At 50.5% G+C, this 25,817-nt stretch overlaps 1 protein-coding gene across 3 annotated transcripts; it reads left to right on the forward strand.

Annotated features, from left to right (window-relative positions):
- Positions 1-12,806: 12,806 nt before the first annotated feature.
- Cd300a (CD300a molecule) lies at positions 12,807-25,584 on the forward strand. Of its 3 annotated transcripts, none has more exons than XM_042283069.2 (7): positions 12,807-13,214; positions 15,879-16,253; positions 17,108-17,240; positions 19,747-19,844; positions 22,561-22,619; positions 23,003-23,110; positions 24,921-25,584. In XM_042283069.2, exons 1-7 carry the CDS (start codon positions 13,151-13,153, stop codon positions 25,080-25,082), a joined length of 999 nt encoding a protein of 332 aa, XP_042139003.1. In that variant the 5' UTR covers positions 12,807-13,150; the 3' UTR covers positions 25,083-25,584. The 3 variants fall into 3 exon arrangements, with proteins under 3 accessions (XP_042139003.1, XP_015849046.1, XP_042139005.1); XM_015993560.3 differs by having other exon boundaries at positions 15,879-16,241; XM_042283071.2 differs by having other exon boundaries at positions 12,811-13,214; positions 16,101-16,253.
- The last annotated feature ends 233 nt before the right edge of the window (positions 25,585-25,817 follow it).

Raw genomic sequence — 25,817 nt, forward strand, 5'->3', positions numbered from 1 at the left:
CCTTGCTAAAACCTTGAGATTACATTCCTAAAGCGGGCCCCCAAGGTCCATCCCTTTATTTGGCCAATTCCTCCTCCTGAGGCCGTCATGGTCTAGCTATCAAAGTATTGAAGTCCAGCAATCAAAAGCCCCTTTTGGCTCACCTAATTAACCTGACCAATCAAAATTAAATACCTCGTCCTACAGTTGGGTTTCCCATTTTACCTTTATAACCCGCCACTTATGTATGGGCCACGTCTGTCTCCTCTCCATCCAGAGGCAGTCCTTCGTCCTTCTGGGACAAATAGCCCTTCCCTCTGTCCTTTGTCCCCTTTCTCCCCTCTCTTGTTCCCCTCTCCCTCTCCCTCTATCCCGTCTTTGTCCCGAATCCCTGCCCTCTGTCCTTCTGGGGCAAATAAATCTCCTTTGTGCTGAGAACTTGGTTTTGGGTGTCCTGAGCTGATACTTTTCCTTTCAGGATGGGGCATACATTGTGACATACTTCTGTAAACATGGGGGGCGCATGTCCTAAAGGCCAGAGAGGGGGTTAGAGAGATGACTCAGTTGGTCAAGTACTCACCAACTGAGCGCCCGAGTTCCATCCCCATAAAAAGCTGGGCATGGTAGCTGGTCATGGTGTTGTCCCATGCCTTAATCCCAGCACTCTGGAGGCAGAGGTAGGTGGATCTCTGTGAGTTCGAGGCCAGCCTGCTCTACAGATTGAGTTCCAGGACATTGAAGGCTACACAAAGAAACCCTGTCTCAAAAAACCAAAATAAAACCAAACCAAACCAAAACAAAAAAATGTCGGGCATGGGGTGCCTGTAACCCAGTTCTGGGGAAGCACACAGGAGGACCCCTGGAGGTTATCTGGCAAGCCACCCTAATCTAATTGATGAGCCTCAGTTTCTAGACCCTGTGGTCCCCCCTTCACACCCACCAAAAGTCCTAAAGGTGGACAACGCCGAGGAACCGCCACTAGGGTTGACCTCTGGACTCCACCTGGACACTCACACATGCACAGGCACCTGCACACACGTGTGCATTCACATACATTTGAATATACCACACATACTAACTAATTAAATAATGACAATGGACATAGCAATAACTACAAGCCCTTCTGGACCTTGGAGCCTATAAATTGATAGTATCCTTATTCCAATTTGTAGGAGGAAAAGCTGAGGCTCAGAAGGGTTAGAGATTCAGCCAACGTCACACAGCTTATTTGAGACAGGGTCGGATTCAAAACCTAGGCTACTCCGGGTGTGGTGGTGAACGTTTTTAATCCCTGCACTCGGGAGGTAAAGTCAGGTGCACCTATGTGAGTGTGAGACCAGCCTGGTCTACAAAACGAGTTCCAGGCTAGGCGTCGATACATAGTGAGACCCTGTCTGGACAAAGCCCCCCCCCCAAACCCTAGGCTATTCCTTTCATCCCTTGGAGCATTCATTCATTTCTTGGTTCATTCATTTTCAGAACTTAGTCTCTTGGCTCTGCCCATAGTTTCCAGGTGTAGCTGGGACACTGGGTTTCACAAGCTCAGCCTTTTTTGACCTGTGAAGTCTTCTCTATAGGGACCTTTCTCTATAGGGACCTCTGTCTTCTCTGGAGACACTTCTGGTGATCCGATCGTTCGTTCGTTCGTTCGTTCGTTCGTTCGTTCGTTCGTTCGTTCGTTCGTTCGTTCGTTCGTTCGTTCGTTCCTTCCTTCCTTCCTTCCTTCCTTCCTTCCTTCCTTCCTTCCTTTTCTGTAGCCCATTTGGCCTAGAACCTGCTGTGAGACCTCAGTAGAACTTGGACTCGTGATTCTCCTGTCTCAGCCTCCTGAGTGCTGCTAAAATTACAGGCCTGAACCAGCATGCCTGGCTGAGCATGGATACTCTTTAAAAGCTCCCCCCAAATAAAGGGGGGCTGGAGAGATGGTTCAGAGGTTAAGAGCACTGACTGCTCTTCCAGAGGACTTGAGTTCAATTCCCAGCAACCACATGGTGGCTCATACCAGTTGCAGGGGACCCCGACACCCATGGCAAAAACACAAATGCACATAAAAATAAAATAAAATATATTATATAAGAAAAAGCTCCTCAAAGAATCCAGGCGTGCACATGGATTTGGGTTCCTGCCAATGTAAGCGAATGTGGTCAGAGGGACTGGGAAGTGGGACTCTACTTCACCACACAGAGCCCTGCCCAGCTGGTCGCTTCTCCATTCTGAGGTGGAACCTCTCATTTCTGAAAATGGGAAAGCCTAGCAGCATTTAAAGTCGCCTCCTTGGGCCCCTTACCCTGCAGCCAAAACACATTCTTTTTTTTTTTCTTGAAGGTTTATTTATTTTGTTTCATGTGCATTGGTGTTTTGACTGCATGTATGTGTATGTGAGGGTGTCAGATCCCCTGGAATTGGAGTTACAGACAGTTGTGAGCTGCCACGTGTGTGCTGGGAATGGAACCCAGGTCCTCTGGAAGAGCAGCCAGTGCTCTTAACTGCTGAGCCATCTCTCCAGCCCCCAAAACACATTCTCAATCTCTCTCTCTCTCTCTCTCTCTCTCTCTCTCTCTCTCTCGTTTGTTTATTTTGACACATGGTTTCTCTTTCGTAGCTTTGGAGCCTTTCCTGGATCTCACTCTGTAGCCCAAGCTGGCCTCAAACTCACAGAGATCCGCCTACCTCTGCCTCCCGAGTGTTTCCGATTGGCAGCCTTGGGGTACTAGGCATTGCAGAACCCAGTTTACAGTGAATGACCAAATCATGTCTTGCCAGGAGTGGAGGTAGGGCAGTGTGACCCATGTCCTTGCATTTCCTTCTCGGGCCCCCGAAGAGGAGCAGGAGTTCCCTCTGTGCTGCACCTGCAGCCCAGCCCCTCCCCCCTCTGGAGCAGTCCAGCAGGCAAGGGACAGCACAGCACTCTGCTCATCCTACAAGACTGACAGGCCAGCAACGGTGGGTCTTAGAGAGACTGGTCCCGCTGGGGACCAGAGTACCCTTGATTTCACTGGCTGCTAGACAGGAGCCTGAGAGACCCCAAAGCCCCAAAGCCAGAGCCTCAGTGTCCAGCACCCTCCAGTCTGGCTTTTAAGTCTGCTCTCACCCTCTTTGTCAGGGAGCTTCAAGAGCTCTTTCCAGTGTCTGAGGCCCCCCGGTTGGGCAGGAGGTGGGGTGGAGGACTTGTAGAGGCGTTGATGTCACAAACTTACCTGGACACACCTGCAGTTCCTGTACAGAAGTTTCCACTTGCTCAGGAGAGCAGAAATTCCAGGAGTGGCCAGCAGATGGCGACAGGGACTGCTTGTGGCTGGCTCTCTGAGTCCAAGATGGAAAAGCACCTTCCCTCTCTCCCTCTCTCCCTCTCTCCCTCTCTCCCTCTCTCCCTCTTATCCCCCCTCTCTCTCTCCCTCTCTCCCTCTCTTCCTTCCTCTCTCTCTCTCTCTCTCTCTCTCTCTCTCTCTCTCTCTCTCTCTCTCTCTCTCTCTCTCTCTCTCTCTTTCCTTTAGACAGGGTCTCACTATGCAGCTCTCTCTATGTAGACCAGGTTGGCCTCAAACTCACAGAGATCCTCCTGCCTCTGCCTCCCCGAGTGCTGGGATTAAAGGTGTGCGCCACCACACCTGGCAGAAGCCTCTTTTCCATTGAGCTGTGGACCATACAGACTCCACAGCCAGTGACCACAGCCTGAATTGCAGTCACCGGTCCTGGTTCCCTTGGAAATCAGAGGGGAACAGATAGACCTCCCCGGGTAGTGCACACTCCAGCACCTGCCTGTTCTTAGCTTTGGCCACCTGGTCTCCCCCGGTTTCATTTTGCTCAGACCTAGTTCCTGTTCATTCTCATCCTCTTCCCTCTGAGTCTTTAGGGTTCTCATCTGGAACGAGGTTGTAGCATGCTGCCCTCTGCGCGTTAACGGCAGCCCTCTTCAGAGCACCCATGTCAACTGTCAGAGACTCTCGAGAGGAGGCTGTTAGCCAGCTCTGCTGGAGATCGCCTTCAATCCCAGTGCTTGGGAAGCAGAGGTAGGTGGATCGCTGTGAGTTCCAGGCCAGCTAGGGCTACATAGGGAGACATTGTCTTAAAAAATAAAAGAAGATAAAAAATTGAGCTGTTGCTGGGCTTCGCGGCATACACCTTTAGTCCCAGAACTCTGGAGGCAGAGGCAAGCTGATCTCTGAGGTTGAGGCTAGCCTGGTCTACAGAGCGAGCTCCATAGCAACCAGAGCTACACAAAGAAACCTTGTCTCAAAAACAAACAAACAAGAAAATTGAGCTTTTAACTGCTGATATGGCCTGGTGGTCTCTAGAGGAGCTAGCGTATGTACACTGTAGAAGGCTAACTGAAGCAGGTGGGGGAGGTGGGGGGGGAGATGGGGGAGGGTGGGGTAGTGGGGGCTCCATCGATGCAGCCATGGGAAAGTTGTCTGCTGGGGAGATGCTTTCCAGAGATGTGGCTGCTTTAGGGTCACACAGGTTCCTGTAAGTAACCTCTCAGTTCTACTTTGTAAGTAAGCCCAGCAGACTCTCTGCTTCTTCAAGTTGGACTTTTGTGGACTTTGCTTCACTTGGTTGGTGGTGAGCTATAAGGAGCTTGTCCCTGCCAGGGAAGAGTTCTGGAAACAGACAGCTACAGGGAGATGGGCCAGATGGAGGCAGGCAAGAGTCAGAGCAAGCAGGACTTGACCTGACAGGAGCCCAGCCAGGCCGGGCAGAGTCAGAATTTCTTCCCCTCGGTTCCACTGAGAGGGAGCCCCTCCATGATGACTGTACTGCCTCCTGGCTGTTTGGAGAATAAGGAATCCTCTTCCTTCCTGGAGGGTTTTAATGGCTTTGGTTCTGTCTTATCCAGTCTTGTGGGAGGTACCGAGGTTCTTGTGCTCACAAATAAGTGCTAGGGAAACCAATTTTTTAAAATTTTATTTTAATGCTTCTCTGTGTAACCCTGGCTGTCCTGAAACTCACTTCATAGATCAGGCTGGCCTCGAACTCAGAGATCTGCCTGCCTCTGCCTCCCGAGTGTTGGGATTAAAGGTATGCACCACTACCTTCATTCTGGGCTGAAACCAATAATGTTAAACACACAGGTTGACCTTTCCAAGGGAGGGATGTATAATCTGTTTTCCATGGCTGGGTCAGATGTGGTTAATAGCCTAGTGACTTTTGCACTATCTGTATGGTCAAGACCACACCAGATGCTTCCTTAGACTCTTATCATGAACTTGTCAATCTACAGAACCCATCGTTATGGAAAATGTCACGCGTACTTTTCACAAAGTTTCAATGTAGTCACATCTTAAGCTTTATTGTGCACACAGGACTGAATTAATTATCACCAGGAAAAATTTCATCAAATTGTGCTGTGTTTAAATATGCCTAAAATAAACTACCTGGGGTCAGACTCCTGAAGTTTGAACCCACACTGACTACTTATTCATGTTGTACCTAAATACCTTATAACTTCCCGTGGATCATAACTCTGCTGACCATGGTGGTGGTGGTCACGGAGACGCATACCACACCCCCCCCCCAAACACACCACCCCCTGCCACACATCTCTGGGTTTCTTTCAGCTCTGTAAGCAGAAGAGAAGTAGCTCTTTGGAGCACTCACTACTGGTCAGGGTGGGAAGGTCCCCAAAAGGACAGCACCTCAAGAATGAGGAGAACAGGGCTAAACTGGGTGGTGGAGGGCTGGGGAGGGGGTCTCTTTCCTGCTTTGTATGCAAAAGGGACTTCGGATTTAGTTTTGAAACATTTAATCATAGGGTTGGAGATGTAGCTCAGTTGGGAGAGCACTTACCCAGCATGCACAAAGCTCTAGGTTGGAACTTCAGCATCTTATAAAATTGGGCATGGTGGTGCATGCCTATAATCCCAACATTCACAGGGTAGAGGCAGGAAGATCAGAAGTTCAAAGGTATCCTCAGCTACAAGCTGAGTTTAAGGCCAGCTTGGGATATGAAAAACCAAGTGTCCCACTAATAAAAGAAAGTAAATTAGTTATCAGTGGACTTGGGAATACAAGTCTGTGATCTCAGCTCCTTAGGGAGCTGGGACAGATGAAATAGAAAGTTCGAGGCCTCTCTAGGAAGTTTAGTGAGTCTCTCTCTCTCTCTCTCTCTCTCTCTCTCTCTCTCTCTCTCTCTCTCTCTCTCTCTCTCTCTCTCTCTTTTAAAGTAAAGCCCAAAGGTCTTACAGAACCCTTCTGTGGCATGCATGAGACTCTAGGTTCAACCTTGAATACCACACAGGCAAAATTAGCTAGAACTTCAGAATTTAGTGGTTAGGCCATCTCTGGAGTGTCAGCAACCCGCCTAGCCATTCAGGTTAGAATCACTGGCCAAAGCCAGATATTAATGATGTGATCTGAACTGATTCTGACTGAGTCATCCCGTATCCACCCTCCCAACCAGATCAGGGACAAGGACTGACAAGAAAGAGTTTGCATTTGTCTGGTGTCTTCTACAAAGAAGCTTGGGTAGCCTGGGTAGCCTAACCCTGCGTTGAGAAGGAAGGAAGAAATAGCAGTGGTTGCCATGGTGCCAAAGCCTTGGGAGCCGGTCACTTCCTGTGAGGCTTTCTACTTTCCTTCCCTCAATTGCCCAATCCCCGCTCCCCCACTGTGCGCCTCTGATGGCAGCTGAGGTCTTCCCGCTGCTTCTTTCCAGTCACGGTCTCCCACGTCCTGTGCGGTCCCTTTCCCAGGAGTCGCAGCGGGGGAATTTGGGGCTAATATGACAGATGTGGAATCTTGCAAGTAAGTCGTCTGAGTTTGAGTAGAGATAAACATAGGCGTGTGACTGGCCCCAAACTTGTGATCCTCCTGCATCAGCCTCCTAAGTGCTAGGGTCACAGGCATGTGCTGTCACACCCGTCTGGTTTCCTTTTTAGCTTTCCAAAGACCCATGAAGTGGGCAGAGTGAGGAGTAGAGCTTCTATTTTGCACATGAGAAATCTGAGTGAGGACACCACCACTCCCAACTCCTCAGCTCCCAGCTCTGCCCTTCCCTTCCTTTCCCTTCCCTTCCCTTCCCTTCCCTTCCCTTCCCTTCCCTTCCCTTCCCTTCCCTTCCCTTCCCTTCCCTTCCCTTCCCTTCCCTTCCCTTCCCAGATGCCTCATTGTCACAGTTGAGGGATCTCCCTGAGGCAGGTGATCCTCTCTTACTGCTTGTTCCCTACCCATTCTGTGGAGGGAGTCCTGACCACTCTCCATGTCTCAGAAGAGACTTGAGCTCAGGGCTTGGGAATAGCCATTCTCTCAGATACCGCCATCTTTGTGCATCTTAGGTTAGATGCATGTGTGAGCGCATGTAAGGTGGATGGTCAGTGGTTGTCATTGCATCTACTTCCAGGTGCAGAGACCACCTAACTGTCCGGATCTGTGAGGATCAGTGACGTAGGTAAAGTGGACCAGTCTCAAGGGCTCAGCTGATGACTTCCTGCAGTGATACCATTTATCCTCAGACTACGAGACCAACAAATCCCACAAGTTGCTTTTGTCATAAAAAAGGAAACCAAATAAACAGTAGTTATACAACCTTGCCATCTGCTGGCCTACAGCCCCTTTCCTCCCAGTCATCACAACACCCAGGACTAGGAGTGTGCTGGCTTGAAAGAAAATGGCCCCCAAAGGGAGTGGCACTATTAGGAGGTGTGGCCTTGTAGGAGTAGGTGTGGTCTTGTTGGAGGAAGTGGGTCACTGTGGGGCGGGCTTTGAGGTCTCTTTTCTCAAGTGTCACTCTGTGACAGTCAGTTGACTTCCTGCAGCCTCTGGTCATGATGTAGCCTGCACCACGTCTGCCTGCACACTGCCGTGCTCCCCATCATGATGATAATGGACGGAACCTCTGAAACTGTAAGCCAGCCACCCCAATGAAATGTTTTCTTTGTAAGAGTTGCTGTGGTTGTGGTGTCTCTTCATGGCAATAAAAAACCCTAAGACAAGGAGGGACCTATCATGGCCATCATGACCAGCTGGGGGCCACGGGACACATTGGGTTCAAGTTGCCTGGGTTCCTTAAGGATCTGACAGCCAAGGTTAATATCCCAGAGATGGGCAGCATTGTGGGACAAAGGAAGGCCCGGAGGTCTAAAAGAGGCAGGCCAGGCCCGATAGTGTGGGGTGGCCTCGGCAGCTGAGGGGCAACCCAAACTTCCCAGTCCTAAGGCTGTCCAGAGGAAGCCCCTGCTTCAGAGCTTGTTGTGTGTAGCCCGTATCTGCCTCTGTGTCATCTGTCACAAACCCCAAGTTGTGTACACTGGGGTCACAGCAGAAGCACTCCCACATTAGGGTGTACAGGGAAGGCCGTTCCTTCTGCTTTTCTTAGGTACTCACGTGGCCACAGAGCTTTTCTTCCTACCATGGGAAACAGCCACACAGACCTGCTTCCTGTTTCCCAGTGCTTGCTTGGGGCCCAGCCTCTGACTTGCACTGGGACACTCAGAGGCTCAAAGCCATCCCTGGAATCCTTGGAGATATGCAAAGAAAGGATCGTTGATCCCAGAAAGAGGTGAGCAGGAGAGCACCTGATCCCAGACAGAGAGAACGCTGATGGACCCAAAAAAGAATTCTGTCAAGTCCAGCATGGTGAACCCATGACTTTATTGTGGTTATTTACAGAGAAAAGGGTGATTCAAAGAGGTGAGACCATGGGGAAGTCCCCCTGGGTGACTTACAGACACTGAGGAGGAGTTTCACCCACAGCACAGAAAGCCCAAGAAAAACTGTGGACAACTGGAATAACTTAAAATAGCTGCAGCAGGAAAAGACCCAGAGAAGTATTTCCCTCTTCTATAACCGAGGAAGAAGGATAGGGTGAAGGCTCCTGAGCCTGCCCTTCTCTCTGTGAAGGAGTGACAGTTGACCTGATCTCCTCAGGGCCTTGGGCAGGTTGATTACAGCCACACAAATCCAAGATGGCAGCCACATTCAGCCCGGGGAAAGAGCAGAAACACTTCCACACCTTTTCTGGGGGTCGTCCAATGTGCAGGAGTCAATGGCCCCAATCTGTCACCTCAGCACCCTTCCTCACTGGCATCCACCTCATGTCTACCCTGAGAAGAGGCTCTGAGCCAGATGGGAGGACTCCCCAAGGAAGAGCTGAGCCTTGTGGTCCTCAGGTTCTTCTCCCACATCAGATCCAGTGATGGGCATCAGGAACTTGTGAAGGAGCATTGATTCCTTGGTGCCTCAATGCCTGGGGTGATTTCCCATCATTCTGTGTCTTCCTTTGTGTCTTTGGGCTGCTGCTTGTCAGAGTTGTTTGATGGGATTGATGTGGCAGGGATGGGCTCAGACCAGCTCCTCTTTACAATAGTTCAAGGTTTCTCGTCGTTCCAAGGAAAATAGTCTCCTGGAGATGCTTTACAATGCATCCTTCTCCCCATTGAATCTAATGTTCCCATTGCCTTTCACTAAAAGTGAAGTCATTTCCTCTTGAGAGGAGATGAGTCTAGGACATTAAGGGACACTCACATTCAAGTGTCCTCACAATTACTGCACCACTCATTCCCACAGATGTCATTGCTGACCTTTTCCATAAGCCACAGGATCTCTGTGTGGGCATGAGTGTGGGCGTACCTGTGTTCGCGTGTGTGGAAGCCAGAGGAGGAGGTCCAATGTTTTCTTCTTTTGCTCTTCATGTTATTCCCCTGAGACAGCGTCTCTCACTGAACCTGGAACTCACCATTTTTCAACTGGACTTTTGGCCCGCACGTCCCAGCGATCCTGTCTCCATATCATCCCCACCCTCAGCACTGATGTTATAGATGCATGCTGTGGAAACAAGGCCCCAACTCTGTAATGAATTAGAGACTAGTGGAAGTGAGGCAGTTTTTAATATTCTGCACAAAGGGGGGGCCAGCATGGAGAAAAGGCAAAGATGGCTGGTGCACTGATTTGGCACAAGACGGCCCCCAATTCCAGACCACTTTTCCATAGGCTGGTACGTTAGACAGTCACAATCTTCACATTCTTCTAGCATGGCCCCTCCCCCAGCTCCCCACTCTGTTGGTTCAGGATGCAAAGCCTTGTCTGATGAATATCCTGGGGCGTGAGACTGCCTCCTTTTTTTTTTTTTTCTAATGCTGAGCTCATTCACCCAGCAACTTTCCAACTCTCAGAGTTCTGAGACAAGCAGGCACTGTACACCAGCTAGCGGGGAGAGGAGCCTAGCTTTGCCTGCATACCTGTGGCTTCTTTTTATGAGCTCTGAGCAGGCCTCCTACTGAGAATGGACCATCAGGATTCCTTTCTTTCCTTCCTTCCTTCCTTCCTTCCTTCCTTCCTTCCTTCCTTCCTTCCTTCCTTCCATCCTCCCTCCCTCCCTCCCTCCCTCCCTCCCTCCCTCCCTCCCTCTCTCCCTCTCTCTCTCTCTCTCTCTCTCTTTCTTTCTTTCTTTCTTTCTTTCTTTCTTTCTTTCTTTCTTTCTTTCTTTCTTTCTTTTTGTGGTTTTTCAAGACAGAGTTTCTCTGTGTAGCTTTGTGCCTTTCCTGAAACTCACTCTAGCCAGGCTGGCCTCGAACTCACAGAGATCTGCCTGTCTCTGCCTCCCAAGTGCTGGGATTAAAGGCATCCTTCACCACCGCCCCTGGCAGGGTTTATTTCTTACAGTGTCACCGTGTCCAGATTTTCACATGGGTGCTGGGGATCTGAACTCAGCTCCTCTTGCTTGCACAACAAGTGTTCCTACCCACTGCACTATCTTCCCAGCACCCCCACCTCTTTCTTGAGTCTGGATCTTATGTAGCCTGGGCTAGCCTCAGACTCTCTATATAGCAAGAATGACCTTGAACATCTGATCCTCCTGCCTCAACCTCCCAAGAGCTGGGATTATGGGTCTGTACCATCACAGCCAGTTTACAAGCCATGGGTTTTGCTCAGGGTCACTCGGATGCAAGCGAACCAGCCACACGAGTGCCTAGCCTCCTTTTTCTCTGTCTAGCCTGGGTGTTCAAGCCCACAGCAGTGCCTTTGGATCATAGGACATCTTGGGGTGTGTGTGTGTCCACATTTCTGTGAATGCTACAGTGATCAGGCTATGTAAACCACCAAATATGACTCCTATCACATTTAGTACAACAAGATAAATAGTTAGTGTCCTTGTTAGCCTCAGCTGTCAACTTGACACATCCCAGAGTGGTCATCTGAGGGAGTCACAATTGGGAGACTGCCCAGATATGATTGATAGGTGGCCATGTCTGTGAAGAATTATCTTGGTTTTGATTGATTTGATTGACCCATCTTTTTGTGGGTGGTATCATCTCTGGGCAGGTGGTCTTGGACTGTATGAGCTGGGGAGCTGAACGTGAGCCTGGGAACAAGCTAGTAAGCAGCGTTTCTCTGTGATGGATTGTGACCTGGAAGTGCAAGCTAAACAAAACAAACCAGAACAGAACAACAAAATAAAATCTGTAAATCCAATTGTAGGGGATCTGGTGCCCTCTTCTGGCCTCCAAAAGTACTGCACACATGGTGTACATACACACAAAGCAGGCACACACATGTACATAAATACAAATGTTTTATTATTTTAGTTTTTTTTTTGTGTGTGATAGGGTCTCATTATGCAGCTCTGGCTATTCTAGAACTCACTAACTAGACCAGGCTGACCTCAGACTCACAGAGATCCTCCTGCCTCTGCCTCCCAAGTGCTGAGATTAAAGGTGTGTGCCACCACATCCAGCTTAATATGTTTTATTTTTACTTTTAAAAAATATTGTGGTGGTTTGAATAAGAATGGCCCCATAGGCTCATAGATTTGGATATTTAGTCACCAGGGAGTGGCAGTATTTGAAAGGATTAGGAGGTGTGACCTTGTTGGAGGAAGTGTGTCGCTGGGGGTGGATTTTGGGATTTCAAATGCTCAAGCCAGTCCCAGTGTCCCTTCCTGCTGCCTGCAGATCTGGATGTAGAACTCTCAGCTCCTTCTCCAGCACCATGTCTGCCTGCACGCTGCCATGCTTCCCACCATGATGACAAGGGACTAAACCTCTGAAACTGTAAGAAGCCCCAGTTAAATGCTTTCTTTGTAAGAGTTGCTGTGGTCATGGCGTCTCTTCACAGCAATAGAACACTGACCAAGACACGTATCTAAAACACAGTTTCTTACTGATCTTTAGTTGACCAGTGATATTATCACCATTGTCCAGGGCGGTGGTTTTTGTTGTGGTTGAGACTGAGTCCCTCCAGTCTGTCCCCAAAATTCTGAGCTCAAGCGACCCTCCTGCCTCATCCTCTACAGTAGTTGGATAACAGGGGTGTGCCACTGCACTTGGCCATCAGAGAAGTTTCCGCAAGGACTGGAAGGCTCTGTCTTCCACTCTTCTGGCGTGTAACAAGCGAGCGTCTTCGCGGGGGGGGGGGGGGGGGGGGCATTTGTTGTGGAAAGGAAGAAAGCATGAGGCACTCAGAAGGATCTGGAAGGAAGGTGCTCTAGGGGCCTCATCGTTAGCACAGGGCTGTCTGTGGGTTTAATAACCACTAAGGTCAGGGTTTCCTGGGCTCTCATGGCCATTCTGTAAGAGCTGGGGGAGTTCACAGGAGACATGTGTGTACATGTGTGGTGTCTCAGTGGACAAGGGAAAGGGACCTGCAGGCTGTCTGTGTCCCTTCTCAGGTTCAATGAGGCTACCCAGGAAAGAAGGTCACAGCCTGGAGAGCTCCTGGTCAAACAGAAGGCACATTTCTAAGACCAGGCACCCTTCAGGGACTCTGGGGCTATTAACTTTTGGGGCTCTAGGCCTAGAGCTGGGGTTCATGGGAGCCAAGCTCCCGGAAAGGCCTTACAGTGGGTACCACCCAGGCAGGGGCAGCAGGGACTTCCTCCCGCCAGGCCGCCATCCTGCCCACAGAGTAGTGACTAGGCACCAATCAGAAAGAAGCCTGGCCCTGCTCCCTGAGCCAGAGGCAAGCAGGGGCCAGCAGCCCCAGAGCTCCAGGGCTCACTCACCCTGGCAGCCATGGGGTCTGTGCCTCACCCCGGCTTCCTCAGCTGGCCGTGGCTCCCCCAGATTGTTTCATTTTCTCAGTAGCTCCAGGAACAGAACTAGGAGAAGTCGGAAACAAAACAGTTAGACACAAAGAAAAGCAGAAGTGGGCGCTCAGAGACTGACCGTCCCTGACGGCACTGAACCGTGGAGGGTCCAGCCGTGGCCTGGCTGCCGGTGACCCGTGTGTGGGAGAGATGACCCAACTGGCCTCAGCTCTGTGGCGGCCCACACTGCTGCTGCTGCTTTTCTGGCTTCCAGGTGAGGAGGCTGTCTGCCCAGGAGGGTGGGAGGCCTCAGGGAGATGCCACGTAAGGCGCCGGAGCCTGGATTTCTCTGTGCACAACACAGAACGGGGCAGCTGCGTCCTCTGTGTCGGGTGGACGGCCAACGGTCCACAGTGCTCAGGGGAAGGGGCCAGGAGCTCACTCTGCACCCAGCTGTCAGGACAAGGGACAAGTCACACACTGTGAGGGCTGGTGGCTGCCCAGGAGGAGCGCCAAGAGGAATTTTAGATGGGTTAGACCAGGGAAGAGGAGGGCACAGAGGTGGCACTGGTGTGAGAGGACAGTGGCTAGCTGGGAAGCCCCGAGAGGTGTGTGTTGGTGGCGAGGTCTGTGAAGAGATTTAATCTGTCTGTCTGCCTTCCTCCCTTCCTTCCCTTTCTTTTTTGGTTTTTTAAGACAGGGTTTCTCTGTGTATCCCTGGCTGTTCTAGAACTCTGTAGACCAGGCTGGCCTCAAACTCAGAGATCTACATGTGCTGGGATTAAAGGTGTGCACCACCATGCCCTGATAATCTTTTTTTTTTTTTCTTTAAAGATGTTTTTTCTTTTCTTTTTGGGACAGAGTCTCACTGTGTAGCTCTGGAACTTACTATGTAGACGAGGCTAACCCTAAACTCACCGAGGCTGCCTTCCTCTGCCACCGAGTGTAAGGACAAAAAAAGAAAGGCGAAGTGGGTAGTTTTCGGCAGGCCCCGCCAAGGCATGCCGCTAAGCCAACACGCCACTCGCAACCGAGTCAGTGCAAGAGGCTTATTGGGGGAGGGAGGAGAGGGGAGAGTGAAAGGCCGTGTCGGAGTGGGGACATGCGAGAGGCAGTCAGACAGACAGAGAGACAGACAGGCAGAGAACAGGGAAGAGGAGCGAGGGACAAGAAAGGCAAGAGAGGCAGGAGAGCAGGCTGTGCCTGGGGGGCACTTTTAAGGGGCGCACATGTCGCACAGCTGACGGTAGAAAGGCACCTTAACTCTTTGGCGGCAGAGGCAGGCGGCTGCCGTGGAGGGAACTAACAGCACTGGGATCAAAGGTGTGTACCACTACACCACAAACTACTTTCCTTTATTCTTGGAAAATTTCATCTATGTGAACAATGTAGTTTGATCACATCCAGCCCTCACCCCTCCCTCCAACTCCCCCCAGGTCCATCCCAGCTTCATATTATTATTATTATTATTATTATTATTATTATTATTTTAAATAACCATTGAGTCTCATTAGCACTGCCTCTGCGTATGTGGGGTTATCCGCTGGGGGAGGGGCCACCTATACATGGCCACCCTCCAAAGAAAGGAATCTCTAACCCCAGCACTCTGGAGTCAGAGGCAGGCAGGTCTCTCTGAGTTTGAGCCTCATTTACACAGTGAGTTTCAGGCCAGCCAGGACTGCATAGAAAAACCTTGTCTAGGAAAAAAAAAGGCAAAGTAAAACCAAATAAAATGTTCTGTTTGGGGCCTATATTGGTCATTTGTATTTAAAAAAATTCAACAAACAAACATTGGTTTTATCTGAGTTTACTTATTTATAAACATTTAAAAATCATCGTGGCTATTTTTCCTTTCATTTGTTTGGATTTTCTTCTTTTTTTTCCTTCGGGATTTAAGGGGATTTGAAAGCGCTACGCTGAGGGCAGAGGTGGAAGGTGGAAAACCAGCCATCTACTGGGGTGAGGGTGGGGGTGGGCAGGGGGGAGCATCCTAGTGGGCCAGGAAAGGAACAGGAGGGCTGGGAACTTAAGTAAACAGCAGTCAGGACTGGGAGGTTGACTTAGTGGAGAAAGTGAGCGCCTGCGTTTGGATCCCCAGCACTCACTTGAAAATTGGACTTGATTTGTGTCTGTAACTCCAGAGCTGGGGGTGCAGGAACAAGCAGGATTTGATGCCTCCTTCTTGTCTCTGCAGGCACCATACTTTTGTACACAAACACACATACACATAACTGAAAATGGAAGTAAAACCGGCGAGAGATGGCTCAGTGGTTAAGTCCACTTACTGCTCTTTCAGAGGACCCGGGTTTGATTCCCGGAACCCACATAGTGGCTCACAACCACATGTAACTCTGGTTTCTGGGTGTCTCACACCCTCTTCTGGCTTCTGGGGGCTCCTACATGCATGTGTGAGGTGCACGTAAACTCACACAGGTACACACAAACACACAAATGTACTCACACAGGTACACACAAACACACAAATGTAATAAATAAACCTTAAAATAAAATCTTTAAAAAACCCCTCAAAATCAGCAAAGTAAACCTAGGCTGAGAGAGCAAACCCTCCCATTTTCTGCCTACCACCCCCAACTCTTCTTCCTGGTCACAGGGTCATGAGGACCTTGAGGGAGCAGGACATATAGCTGGCCACCTCTTCTGCCCTGACTCGTATTCCTACAGTGGGACCACATGGGGGGTGGTGGCTGTTCTCCCAGGTCCTGAGATGCCCAGGGCTGGCATGTTTGACAACATGAAGCCCTAGTGGGTGGGAGGGACTGGGGGGGGGGATAAGGGTTGAAGGAAGGAGCAGGGCAGAAGGGGAGGGTGCTGAGGGGTGATTGGCTGATGGGAAGTCAAGGGATGGAGGGTGGAACTTTTGGAGGACCTACTACCCATCCACCTGTGAGGGTCCAGAATTGGGGCTTGTGTTTTCCAGACTGTGTCCCCCTGCATGGCCCCAGCGAGGTGACAGGCACTGTGGGGGAGTCCCTGAGTGTGCGGTGTCAGTATGAGGAGAAATACAAGAGTAATAACAAATACTGGTGCAGAGGGTCACTGCTACTATCATGTAAAGAGATTGTCAGGACCAGAGCCTCAAAAGAAGCTGGGAATGGCCGAGTGTCCATCAGGGACCATCCAGCCAACCTCACCTTCACAGTGACCTTGGAGAACCTCACCCTGGAGGATGCAGGCACCTACAAGTGTGCGGTGGATAGACGGCTTTTTGATGACTCCTTGGGGATTCGTGCTTCCTTGGGGATCGATGACTCCTTCAAGGTTGTGGTATCTGTGGTCCCAGGTAAGCACTCAGGTGAGTCCTCCATGACAGCTGCAAAGTGGCAGGAATTTCTGGGGCTGGAATCAGCTCAGAGCCTGAGAGTACATTGTGTGTGGTGGGGGATGGAGATGAGGGGCAGACAGGGACAGGACAACAGTTATGGAGGCATCCTGGAGGGGAGGAAGGTGCTGGTCCATCGGGGGATGGGAGGAGGAGAGAGCAGAGTGGGGCCAGGACAGAGGTCTGTGTCCGGTGTGGTGACCCATGGAAACTAGAATCCATGGGTGTGTTGGGAGCTGAGCAGAAGGTCATTAGGGGACAGTGCTGTGTGCAGAGGGACCTGTCACTAGTGACAAGCCAGCTTTGCAGTTAGTTCTCTTTGGCAGCATGTGGCTGAGGCTGGAGGAGAGCAGACCTAGAGTGTGGTTTTGACTCAGGTGGGTTGGGGGTGGCAGCTGTGTTGTGTGTGCAAATGATCAGCTGATCCAGAAGGATGCCCCATCCTGATCCTCCCTCTGGTGTGAAATCAGCTCAAAGACAACCCATTGACAGCTAGTCAGGGTGGTGGATGCTTGTGATCCTAGCACTCAGGAGGCAGAGGATCACAAGTTCAGGGCAGCCAGGGCTGTAAACTCCATATGGAGACCCTGTCTCAAAGAATAAAGAAAAAAAGAAAAGGATGAAAGAAGGGAGGGAGGGAAGCAGGGTGAGAAGGATGAAGGAAAGAAGGAAGGAAGGGAGAGAGGGAGGGAGGAAGGAAGGAAGGAAGGAAGGAAGGAAGGAAGGAAGGAAGGAAGGAAGGAAGGAAGGAAGGAAGGAAGCGAGCCATTGGCCAGTGGCAGAGTCTGAGGAGATTCCCTAGGTCTCATCTGTGGCTTTATCTCCAGAACCAGCACCAAGGACACCTACAATGCCCACCAGCCTGACTACCAGCCTGACTACCAGCCTGACCACTGAGTGTTCTACCCAAGGATCCATCATGAAGGGTCACGATGAGGATCCTGAGTCCAAGGGCTTGAGGTGAGGTGCCCTGGTCCCTGACCTGGAGGTGGCCACCCCAGCCATGTGGTTCCCTCAGGAGAAGGGCTACCAGAACCATGAGGGCTTGGGGTAAGAACGCTTGGTTCCTGACTTGAAGGTGGTGGCCCTTCTCCTGGGAGGGGCTTAAGTAGGTACTGTGGCCATGTGCTGCTGTCATACCCCGCTGGCTAGAACCTCCTGTGCCGTGGGCTCCAGTCCGGGTAGGAGGCCATAGGTTACTGACCACACTGGGCCTGCCTGTGCTGAGGACAGGGAGAGCTCAGGCTGAGGAGGACCCAGAGTGTGATGGAAGGAGAAGAGCATGAAAAAGGCTGGTGACATCCCATCGTACATGGCTTAGTGCTTCACAGAATGTTCTCTTTCATACCTCGTGATAATCTTCATGTTACCACATGTTTTAGCTATTTTCCTATGGCTGTGATAATACACCATGACCAAGGCAGCTTATAATAGAAAGCGTTTGTTTGGGGTTAACCGTTTCAGAGTTAGAATCCACGATCATCATGATGGAAACATGGCGGCAGGCAGGCAGGCATGGTGCTGGAGCAGTCGCTGAGAGCTCACGTCTTGAGACACAGCCACAAGGCACTAACTGGGCACTGCAAATAGATCCTGGAACTGACTGGAGTTAGTAGGGATCCTATAGGTTGAGGGCTCTGGCCACCTGCACTGCTAACTTTTAACTATAAATGTGGAGGCTCCCATGATCCTCTTGGGTTCAGAAATTCACTGACGTCATCACTGTTGGAAGTGGTTTTTATCATACTTTTATGATTTTTATCTTTATAAAGATCATGAGGAGACAAATGAAGAGACAGCAAGGCCAGACTGGGAGAGTCCCAACAAGTGTCCCAGTACCCTCTACTTAGGCAGGGTCAGTGTGCATCATCCCCAGGGGCCTCTGTGTGTCTCCACCAAGAGCTCCCCGCATCTGCTTTCCAGGGTTTTTACTGGGGCCTCATGAAGTAGGCACCAAAGGCTGAATCGGTGGCATGTGGATGAACTTGTCTCTAGCCCCTCCCCTCTCTGGAGGCTGGTTAGAGCCCCTGTCATATCCATGACCCCACATTGGTTCCTGGTGAGCAGCCTCATTCTGTAATCTCACCTCTTAGCTATGTACAGGCACATCTAGACTTTATGACACAACATTATCATTTATAAAGTTTACACCCAAGAGCCATGCAGTCAAGTTACAAAAATATCAGGGAAAAAAACAACACCCAACCACCCCACCTCCCCATACTTTAAGTAAATTTATAATTTGGTGTTGGGCTGTATTTATCACTACACAGGGCCAAATGCACAAGGTCCATAGACTGAGGTCTGGACACTTCCACAAGCATCACTCAACATCATTCACAAACAACCAAGGTGCTCCTATTAGCAAAATCCCCAGCATCAGGCATGGGTGTCCAACCTTTGGACATTGTGATATGAAGTCACGGTTTGCAAATGTGTTGACCATATTCAAAGCTATCCTGGGACACATGTGGCCTCTCTCCCAGGACCCAGGGACCAAGGTCTGGCCTCTTCTCACTACCCCACACCTGGAAACCTTCCCACAAGTTTTCTGCCAACCTGGAGGCACGATGTGGCTACCAGACAAGGCAAAATGCAGGACCCGCATGCTGCTTTTGGAGGTTATCCTACAGATGTCCAAGACAGGGGGAGCCCTGCTGTGTGTGTGTGTGTGTGTGTGTGTGTGTGTGTGTGTGTGTGTGTGTGTGTGTGTGTAACAAGGAGATGGAGAGATAGAAGTCATTATGCTGTTGATCTTTATAAAAAAGTTTTTCTTTTTTTCAGCCAATCAGTGGTGGTACACTCAGGAGGCAGAGGCAGGTAGATCTCCGAGTTTGAGGCCAGCCTGGTCTACAAAACAAGTTTCAGGACAGCCAGGGCTACACAGAGAAACCCTGTCTTGAAAATCAAAACAAAAACAAAACTCCAAAAAACAAAACAAAAAACCCCCGTGTGTGTGTGTGTGTGTGTGTGTGTGTGTGTGTGTGTGTGTGTGTATGTGTGTGTGTGTGTGTGTGTATGTATGTATTATGTACATATATATGTATGTATTTTTGAGACAAGGTCTCACTACCTAGCCTTGGCTAGCCTGTATAGACCAGGCTGTCCTTGAACTCATAAAGATCCACTTACTTCTGCCTCTTGAGCACTGGATTAAAGTTGTGGATCAGTACTCGCAGCTTCATAAAATTTTAAAGGTTATTATGATGTGTGAGTAAGTGTACATGTGTGTACAACTTTCAGGAGTCAGTTCTCTGCTTCTACTGTGGATTCTGGGGCTTGAACTCATGACCTCAGGCTTGCACAGCAAGTGCTTTTATCCACTGAGTCATCTCACCAATCTTTTTTAAAATCTTGACTTTATGTGTCTGTTTTCAAAGTCAGAGAGGGTAGAGTACTTGGCTAGCGTGCATGAGGCCCTGGGTTCGATGCCCAGCACTGAATAATTGACTCCCTCCCCTTAAAGCCTCTGGGTGCTGCTGATCGTGTTAGCTCTTCTGCTGTTTCTGTTGGTGGGGACCTCTCTGCTGGCCTGGAGGATGTTCCGGAAGCATCAGATCAAAGGTGAGTTAGCTTCCTGTGTCCTTCTGTCCCTACTGTCCCTTCTGTCCAGGGTGGTGGACTCTGGCCACAGTCTTTCACCTCAGTGCTCTGTCCCAGTTCTCAAAACAGGCACCACATTAAGCACACACCCTCAGGGCACACACTCAAGATGACCCTAGAGGAAGGGCCCAGAGGTGTTCCTGGGTGTAGTGCTTACACACCCTGGGAGATAGCTCCCCGGAGGCCTTTCTCTGGGGCCCGAGTGGTTGCCCCATGGGGCAGGGCCTTCTTCTGTTTAAAACCTTCAGTGGCTTCCCACACTCTCAAGAGACTCTCTGTAGGGCTGCTAGGCCTCCACAGCGTACCCTGCCTGCATGGTGCCTCCCCCACCCCCACGTTCTTGTGACTTTTGGTTATGGGGCAGGAGCCTCAGCCTCTCTCTCTCTCTCCTGGGTTTACTCTGCATGCTGAAAGTCCTGGCTGTTATGATATATTGCACGTGGGGAACCCCATCAGGCCAGGGTATCCCGTGTGTGCAGGGAAACATGCTGGCATTCTGGGCAGATGCAGCGGCGGGCTGGTGGGCATTCATTCCCGACCCAGATCCTGCATTGGCTCGGAAATGGTTTATTATAATAGAGAGACAAAGAGAGGATAGGAAAGAGGGAGAGAAGAGAGAGGAAGAGGGAGAGAGAGGGGTACACTCCTCGTGGGAGGAAGAGCAGAAGAGAGAGAGGAAGGGGAGGGGCCTTTCCCCAAAATCAGGACTCAGGGCGGTGCGGGGGGGGGGGGGGTCAGAATATTAACACTGGCCTCCCCAGGCTTACTCCCTAGTCTCCAAGCGCTGCCCTCAGATTTTCTTTCCTCGAGGCCCTCCTGGGTATCCCCCTGCACCTCGGCTATCACAGTTCTTTTTGTACTAGATGGTTCTCACCAGCATCCCTGGCCGCCACCTCATGAGGCCTGTGCACTGCTTCCGGCCTGGGCCATGGCTGGAGAAGGTCCCCAGTCACTACTGGGTTTAGGATCTTTAGTCACACAGACAGACAGACACCCAGGAAGCTCCTGGGAGCCTGCAGTCCCACCCTCCCTGAGTTCAGATTGACAGACAGGACCAGCACAGGGTATGTCAACAAGAATGTTCTCAACAAACACAGACCCGTGAGTAAGCACAGGACAGAGGGACAAAAGGACAGGAGGAAAGGGGTCAGGCCTCCTCCAGGGGAGAAGCTGGCTTCCTTCCTGTGCAGAGACTTCATGACCTTACCAGCAGAGGGCCCTCAGGGTCATCTCTGTCATGTTGCTGAAGCCCTTCAGTGAGGATGTGGTAGCAGAAAGGAGGCCACTCTGACCTACAGACCCTCTGTATCTCTCTCTGTCTCTGTCTCGCAAGTCAGAGTGTCTCTGTGTAGCCCTGGCTGTCCTGGAACTCACTCTGTAGCCCAGGCTGGCCTCGAACTCAGAGATCCACCTGCCTCTGCCTCCCAAGTGCTGGGATTAAAGGTGTGTGCCACCACTGCTCAGCTCTCCAGTCCCTCTTGGGGGGCCTCCCGAGCTGTAGCCTTCACATGGTTCCGCTAACCACAGGGGACTTTCCCAGCCTGGACAGCTCCCGTCCTGTGAGTCCCAGCACATGGGGTGCCCTTTCACCCAGAAACACTGTGGCCCACAGATCACTTCCCCTTTAAGAAAGATGTAGGAGACTCGGTGTGTTGGGTCTTGTGATCTCTGCACTTGGGAAGCAGAGGCAACAGGACTGTGGTGAGTTCAAGGCCAGCCAGAGGAAGATGTAGGGAAGACTCTGCCTCAAAAAACAAAACAGAAAAGAGGGGCTGAGGAGAGGATTTGCTGTAGGAAACCTGAGAAATAAGAAAAAGCAACAGAGAAGAAAGAAATTATCTGAGGTATATTGTAAATCAAAATCCCATCTCCCAGAAAACCAGCCACTGCACCAGAGGTGTGTGAGCTCCTTCTAGTCTTTTGTCTATGCAGAAATGATTTAAGTTTTTTTCCAAAGGTGGCGGTGGCACACACCTTTAATCCCAGCACTCAGGAGGCAGAGTCAGGCGGATCTCTGTGAGTTGGAGGCCAGCCTGGTCTACAGAGTGAGTTCCAGGACAGCCAGGGCTACACAGAGAAACCTTGCCTTGAAAACCAAAACAAACAAACAAACAAATCTCATGTTTGAATTATGTGTATATGTGTTGGGGGGGGTTGTATGTGATGTGATGTGTGTGTGTGTGTGTGTGTGTATGTGTGTGTGTGTGTGTGTGTGTGATGTGTATGGAACCTTTGGAGGTCAGAAGTGAGTATGGATCCCTGGAGTTACAGGCAGTTGTCCAAACTCAAGTCCCCTGGAAGAGCAGCCAGTGCTCTTAATCTCCGAGCCATCTCTCCAGCCCCATGTGTGATTTCCTAAAGATCTTGCTTCATTGCCAACAAGGCACATCCCTATACTCTCAGCACTTGGGAGACTGAGGCAGGAGGATTAGGAGAGTTTGAGAGCAACCTGAGCAACATAGCAAGACCCCCTAAAAACAAAACAAAACTTCATACCACTAAAACCTGTAATTTTACACTTAACAATATTATAGCATTTCCACTGCTACTGAATGTTCTAGAACTCCCAGACCTATGGCTGAAGTCTCCAAGGAAAGCCTTTCTTGGAGTACAGCACACCCCTCCTCCCCCACCCACTTTTCCCTGCAGTTTCACCCGCTTTTCTTTCTATCTCTAGCTGATAAACATCCGGAGCTGTCCCAGAACCTCAGGCAGGCAAGGGAACTACTGCAGGAGGTGAGCCAGGGTGGCTGGGTGGGGAGGGGCCATAAGGAGACTGTCAGGGAGTCCTGGACTGGTAGAAGTGACAGATCTATTACAGGTAGATGGAGTTGTCCCAGAACAAGAGACATCACCTGGAGATCTATCGATCAACTTTGTCCCAGGTTCTGTCCAGTCTGTTCCCCTCTGGCCAGGACAGTGGACTTGGAGGAGGGGAGGGCGGGGATGGGGGGGTGGGGGTGGCCGGGGGCGGTATTCTAGAGAGAACAGGGAGAGGGTGGAGGACAAATGGGAAAGGCCAGGGCTGACACAGTGTGGTGGGAGGAAGCTGTCTTCAGAAAAGCAGGGCAGGGGGATGGAAGGGAGGGACTCCATGGATGACACTTGACCTTCTGCAGGCTGCTGAGGAGAGTGAGTCCCAGTATGTGAATCTGCAGCTGCACACATTGCCCCTGAGGGAAGAGCCGGCGCTACCAAGTCAGGTGGAGGTGGAATACAGCACAGTGGTAAGTTGAGAGCCTGGCTCCCTTGCACGAGGATCCTGGGCCGTGCAAGGGTAGCACACAGGGGTGGGGAGGACAGAGAGCCAGCCTGGCCCAGGATGGTTGTATAGAAGACGGGGCAGGTGGAGGCCCTTGGAAAGGTCACGTGTCACTGTAGTTGGAGTAGGAAGCAGAATTATGGGCGTGGCCAGTATCTAAGGTCTTGATGTCAACACATCAGAACCTGTTATTTCTCCTTGTGTTGGTCCCCTCATCTCTTTGGTATCAATTCTTCTTTAGGGGTGTGGTCAAGCCTCGGACTCAGTGACCTTCAAACAGGAGAGTGGGCATGCAGCCTCCTTGGGTGTGACCCAGCATTTTACAGACAGGGTCAAACAGAAGCTGAGAGAGAGAGAAACATCAAAGGCTTTCTGGGGAGACTTTCCCCCAACCCCAGGCTCAGAGCCCACTGAACCCTTCTTGGATGCCCTGAGGGACGCTATAGTTTGGTGGCAGGAGATGGGTGACATACACTGCTCTGAAAAAGTGTCTACTCTGGTCCCATCCAACCCAGGCTGCTGATTCTGCCCTATGAGGGGAATAAGGAACGGTTCTGTTCCACATCCACTCTGCATCACCCAAGCTATGATCCCTCACTTGTGCCAGTGTCTTCTTTCTTATTTTTAAAATGATTCATTTAGTTTTATTTTACACACATTGATGTTTTGCCTGCATGTATGTCTGTATGAGGGTATCAGATACCCTGGAACTGAGTTACAGACAGTTGTGAGCTGCCATGTGGGTGCTGGGAATTGAACCCAGGTCTTCTGGAAGAACTGCCAGTGTTCTCAACCACTGAGCCATCTCTTCAGCCCCATGCCAGTGTCTTTTGAGCATGAGGTGTGTGCAGGGACCCCAATGTCCTCATTTTAAGCAGCTGGAGAGAGATGGCTCAGCAGTTAAGAGCACTGAGTGATGTTCCAGAGGAACCGGGTTCAATTCCCAGGTCATCTTAAATCTAATCATGCCAGGATAAATAAATAAATAAATAAATAAATAAATAAATAAATAAATAAATAAATAAATAAATGGAAGAAGGGACTTCATGACCACTCTCTCCTCTCTTTTAAAGAATTTGCCCCGCTAACTCAGTCAGTAGAGCATGAGACATGGGTCCATGCCCCATGTCGGTCACCAGATATATCGAGAAACCCACAGAGTCTGTTTAAAGGGCAAAGGAATTTATTAGGGGGGAAAACTCACTGCACAGAACAGAATAGTCACAGGTTCTGGAACGCTGTCCAGCTGCCTGAGTCCGTCTGGTATCCAAAGCCATGCAGGAGAGAAGAGAGCCTGCCTATGTGCATCTCAGGTCTTAAGGGTCACTGTGAGGCCACGCCCCAGGGACATGCACTTCAAGGCCATAGGCAGGTAGAGCAGTTACCTGCTGTGTCTCTAGGGGCGGTGCTTCAAGGTCATAGACAGAACAGCCGTCCACGACAGTCTCTAGTTCCTCAGATGGTGTCATGTGTCTGAAAACTGTATTCCTTCACTATGTGACATGTTCTCATGTCTTCCCAGCTATGGGGACTGGCAACCATCACCTGGTAGCTAATGATTGCAAAATGGGTTGGAAGACAAGTCAGTGTCCAAGACAGTAACTTGGCTTTAGAACTGTTGTGCCATTGTGGCTACCTCTGCTGGCCATGATATACCCAGCATAGGGACTTCCCACTGTGGCTTGACAAGGTGGGCCGGTGTGTCTAGTTCTGGGCAGTTGAGGGGTGTGTGTTCCCTTCCCCTCTTGGCCTGAATCTGGGGTCTCTCTCTGCAGACGTTCCCCCAGAAAGAGCTTCACTATACATCCGTGGTATTCGACTCACAGAGCCAGGATTCTTCTGCCAATGGGACTTCCCCTTGGTCGTCTCAAAACCAAGAAGCAGAGTATAGCGAGGTCCGAAAGCCCAGGGAAGGCCTCGCTCACTCTCACCTGTGACTCCTTGGTCACCTGATCCCCTCAGTGGTGACCACCAGGTTCCCGAGCTCCCTGCAGGCTGCTGCCATCAATGTCATGAGCCTCGCTGGCTTCACTCAAGATGAGCAGGAACCAAGGCTCTGTGGGGACAGAGGCTCGTCCCACTGGCTCTCTCCTCTAAGCCTGCATTTTGTTCTGCCTCTGGGTGTGGAAGATGTAGCGCTGCATCCCTTGGTGCTTTGGGAAGTGACATGGTTCATATAGAATGGCACCGGTGTTGGCTTTGTAGTGTCTGCCCAGCAGGAACATCCGTGATTGCTGGGGGATGTGGAGAACCAGCAAAGAACCATGAGAACATGAAGGAAGGGGAGTCATGAAGGCGCTAAACATCAGTTCCCCCATCTCACAGAGAACTAAACCCAGCTCTGAGGAGAAGAGCCTGGCCCATGGCTCCAAGGTCAGGGGCAAGCTCCTCTGGACTCTTAGCTAGAAGATGAAATAAAGTTTAAAATATCTTCTTAAAGGGAGAAGAAAAAATTATTTAAATGATGCCTGCTCTATGCCTGTAGCCCCATCATAAAGCCCAGCTTTGAAATCAGAGGAGCCTTTGGGGTACAGGGGCTTGGGAAGGATGTGTCACCACTGGGTTGGAGAGGGTAAGTTGTAACCGTTGATCCCCAATGGGACATACAATGATATTTACCACCAGGGTAATTTTAAAGTCTAATCCAAAGGTGACTGTGAGTGTTTCCAGCC

Source organism: Peromyscus maniculatus, chromosome 8, assembly GCF_049852395.1.
Source record: "Peromyscus maniculatus bairdii isolate BWxNUB_F1_BW_parent chromosome 8, HU_Pman_BW_mat_3.1, whole genome shotgun sequence".
Classification (NCBI taxonomy): Eukaryota; Metazoa; Chordata; class Mammalia; order Rodentia; family Cricetidae; genus Peromyscus; species Peromyscus maniculatus.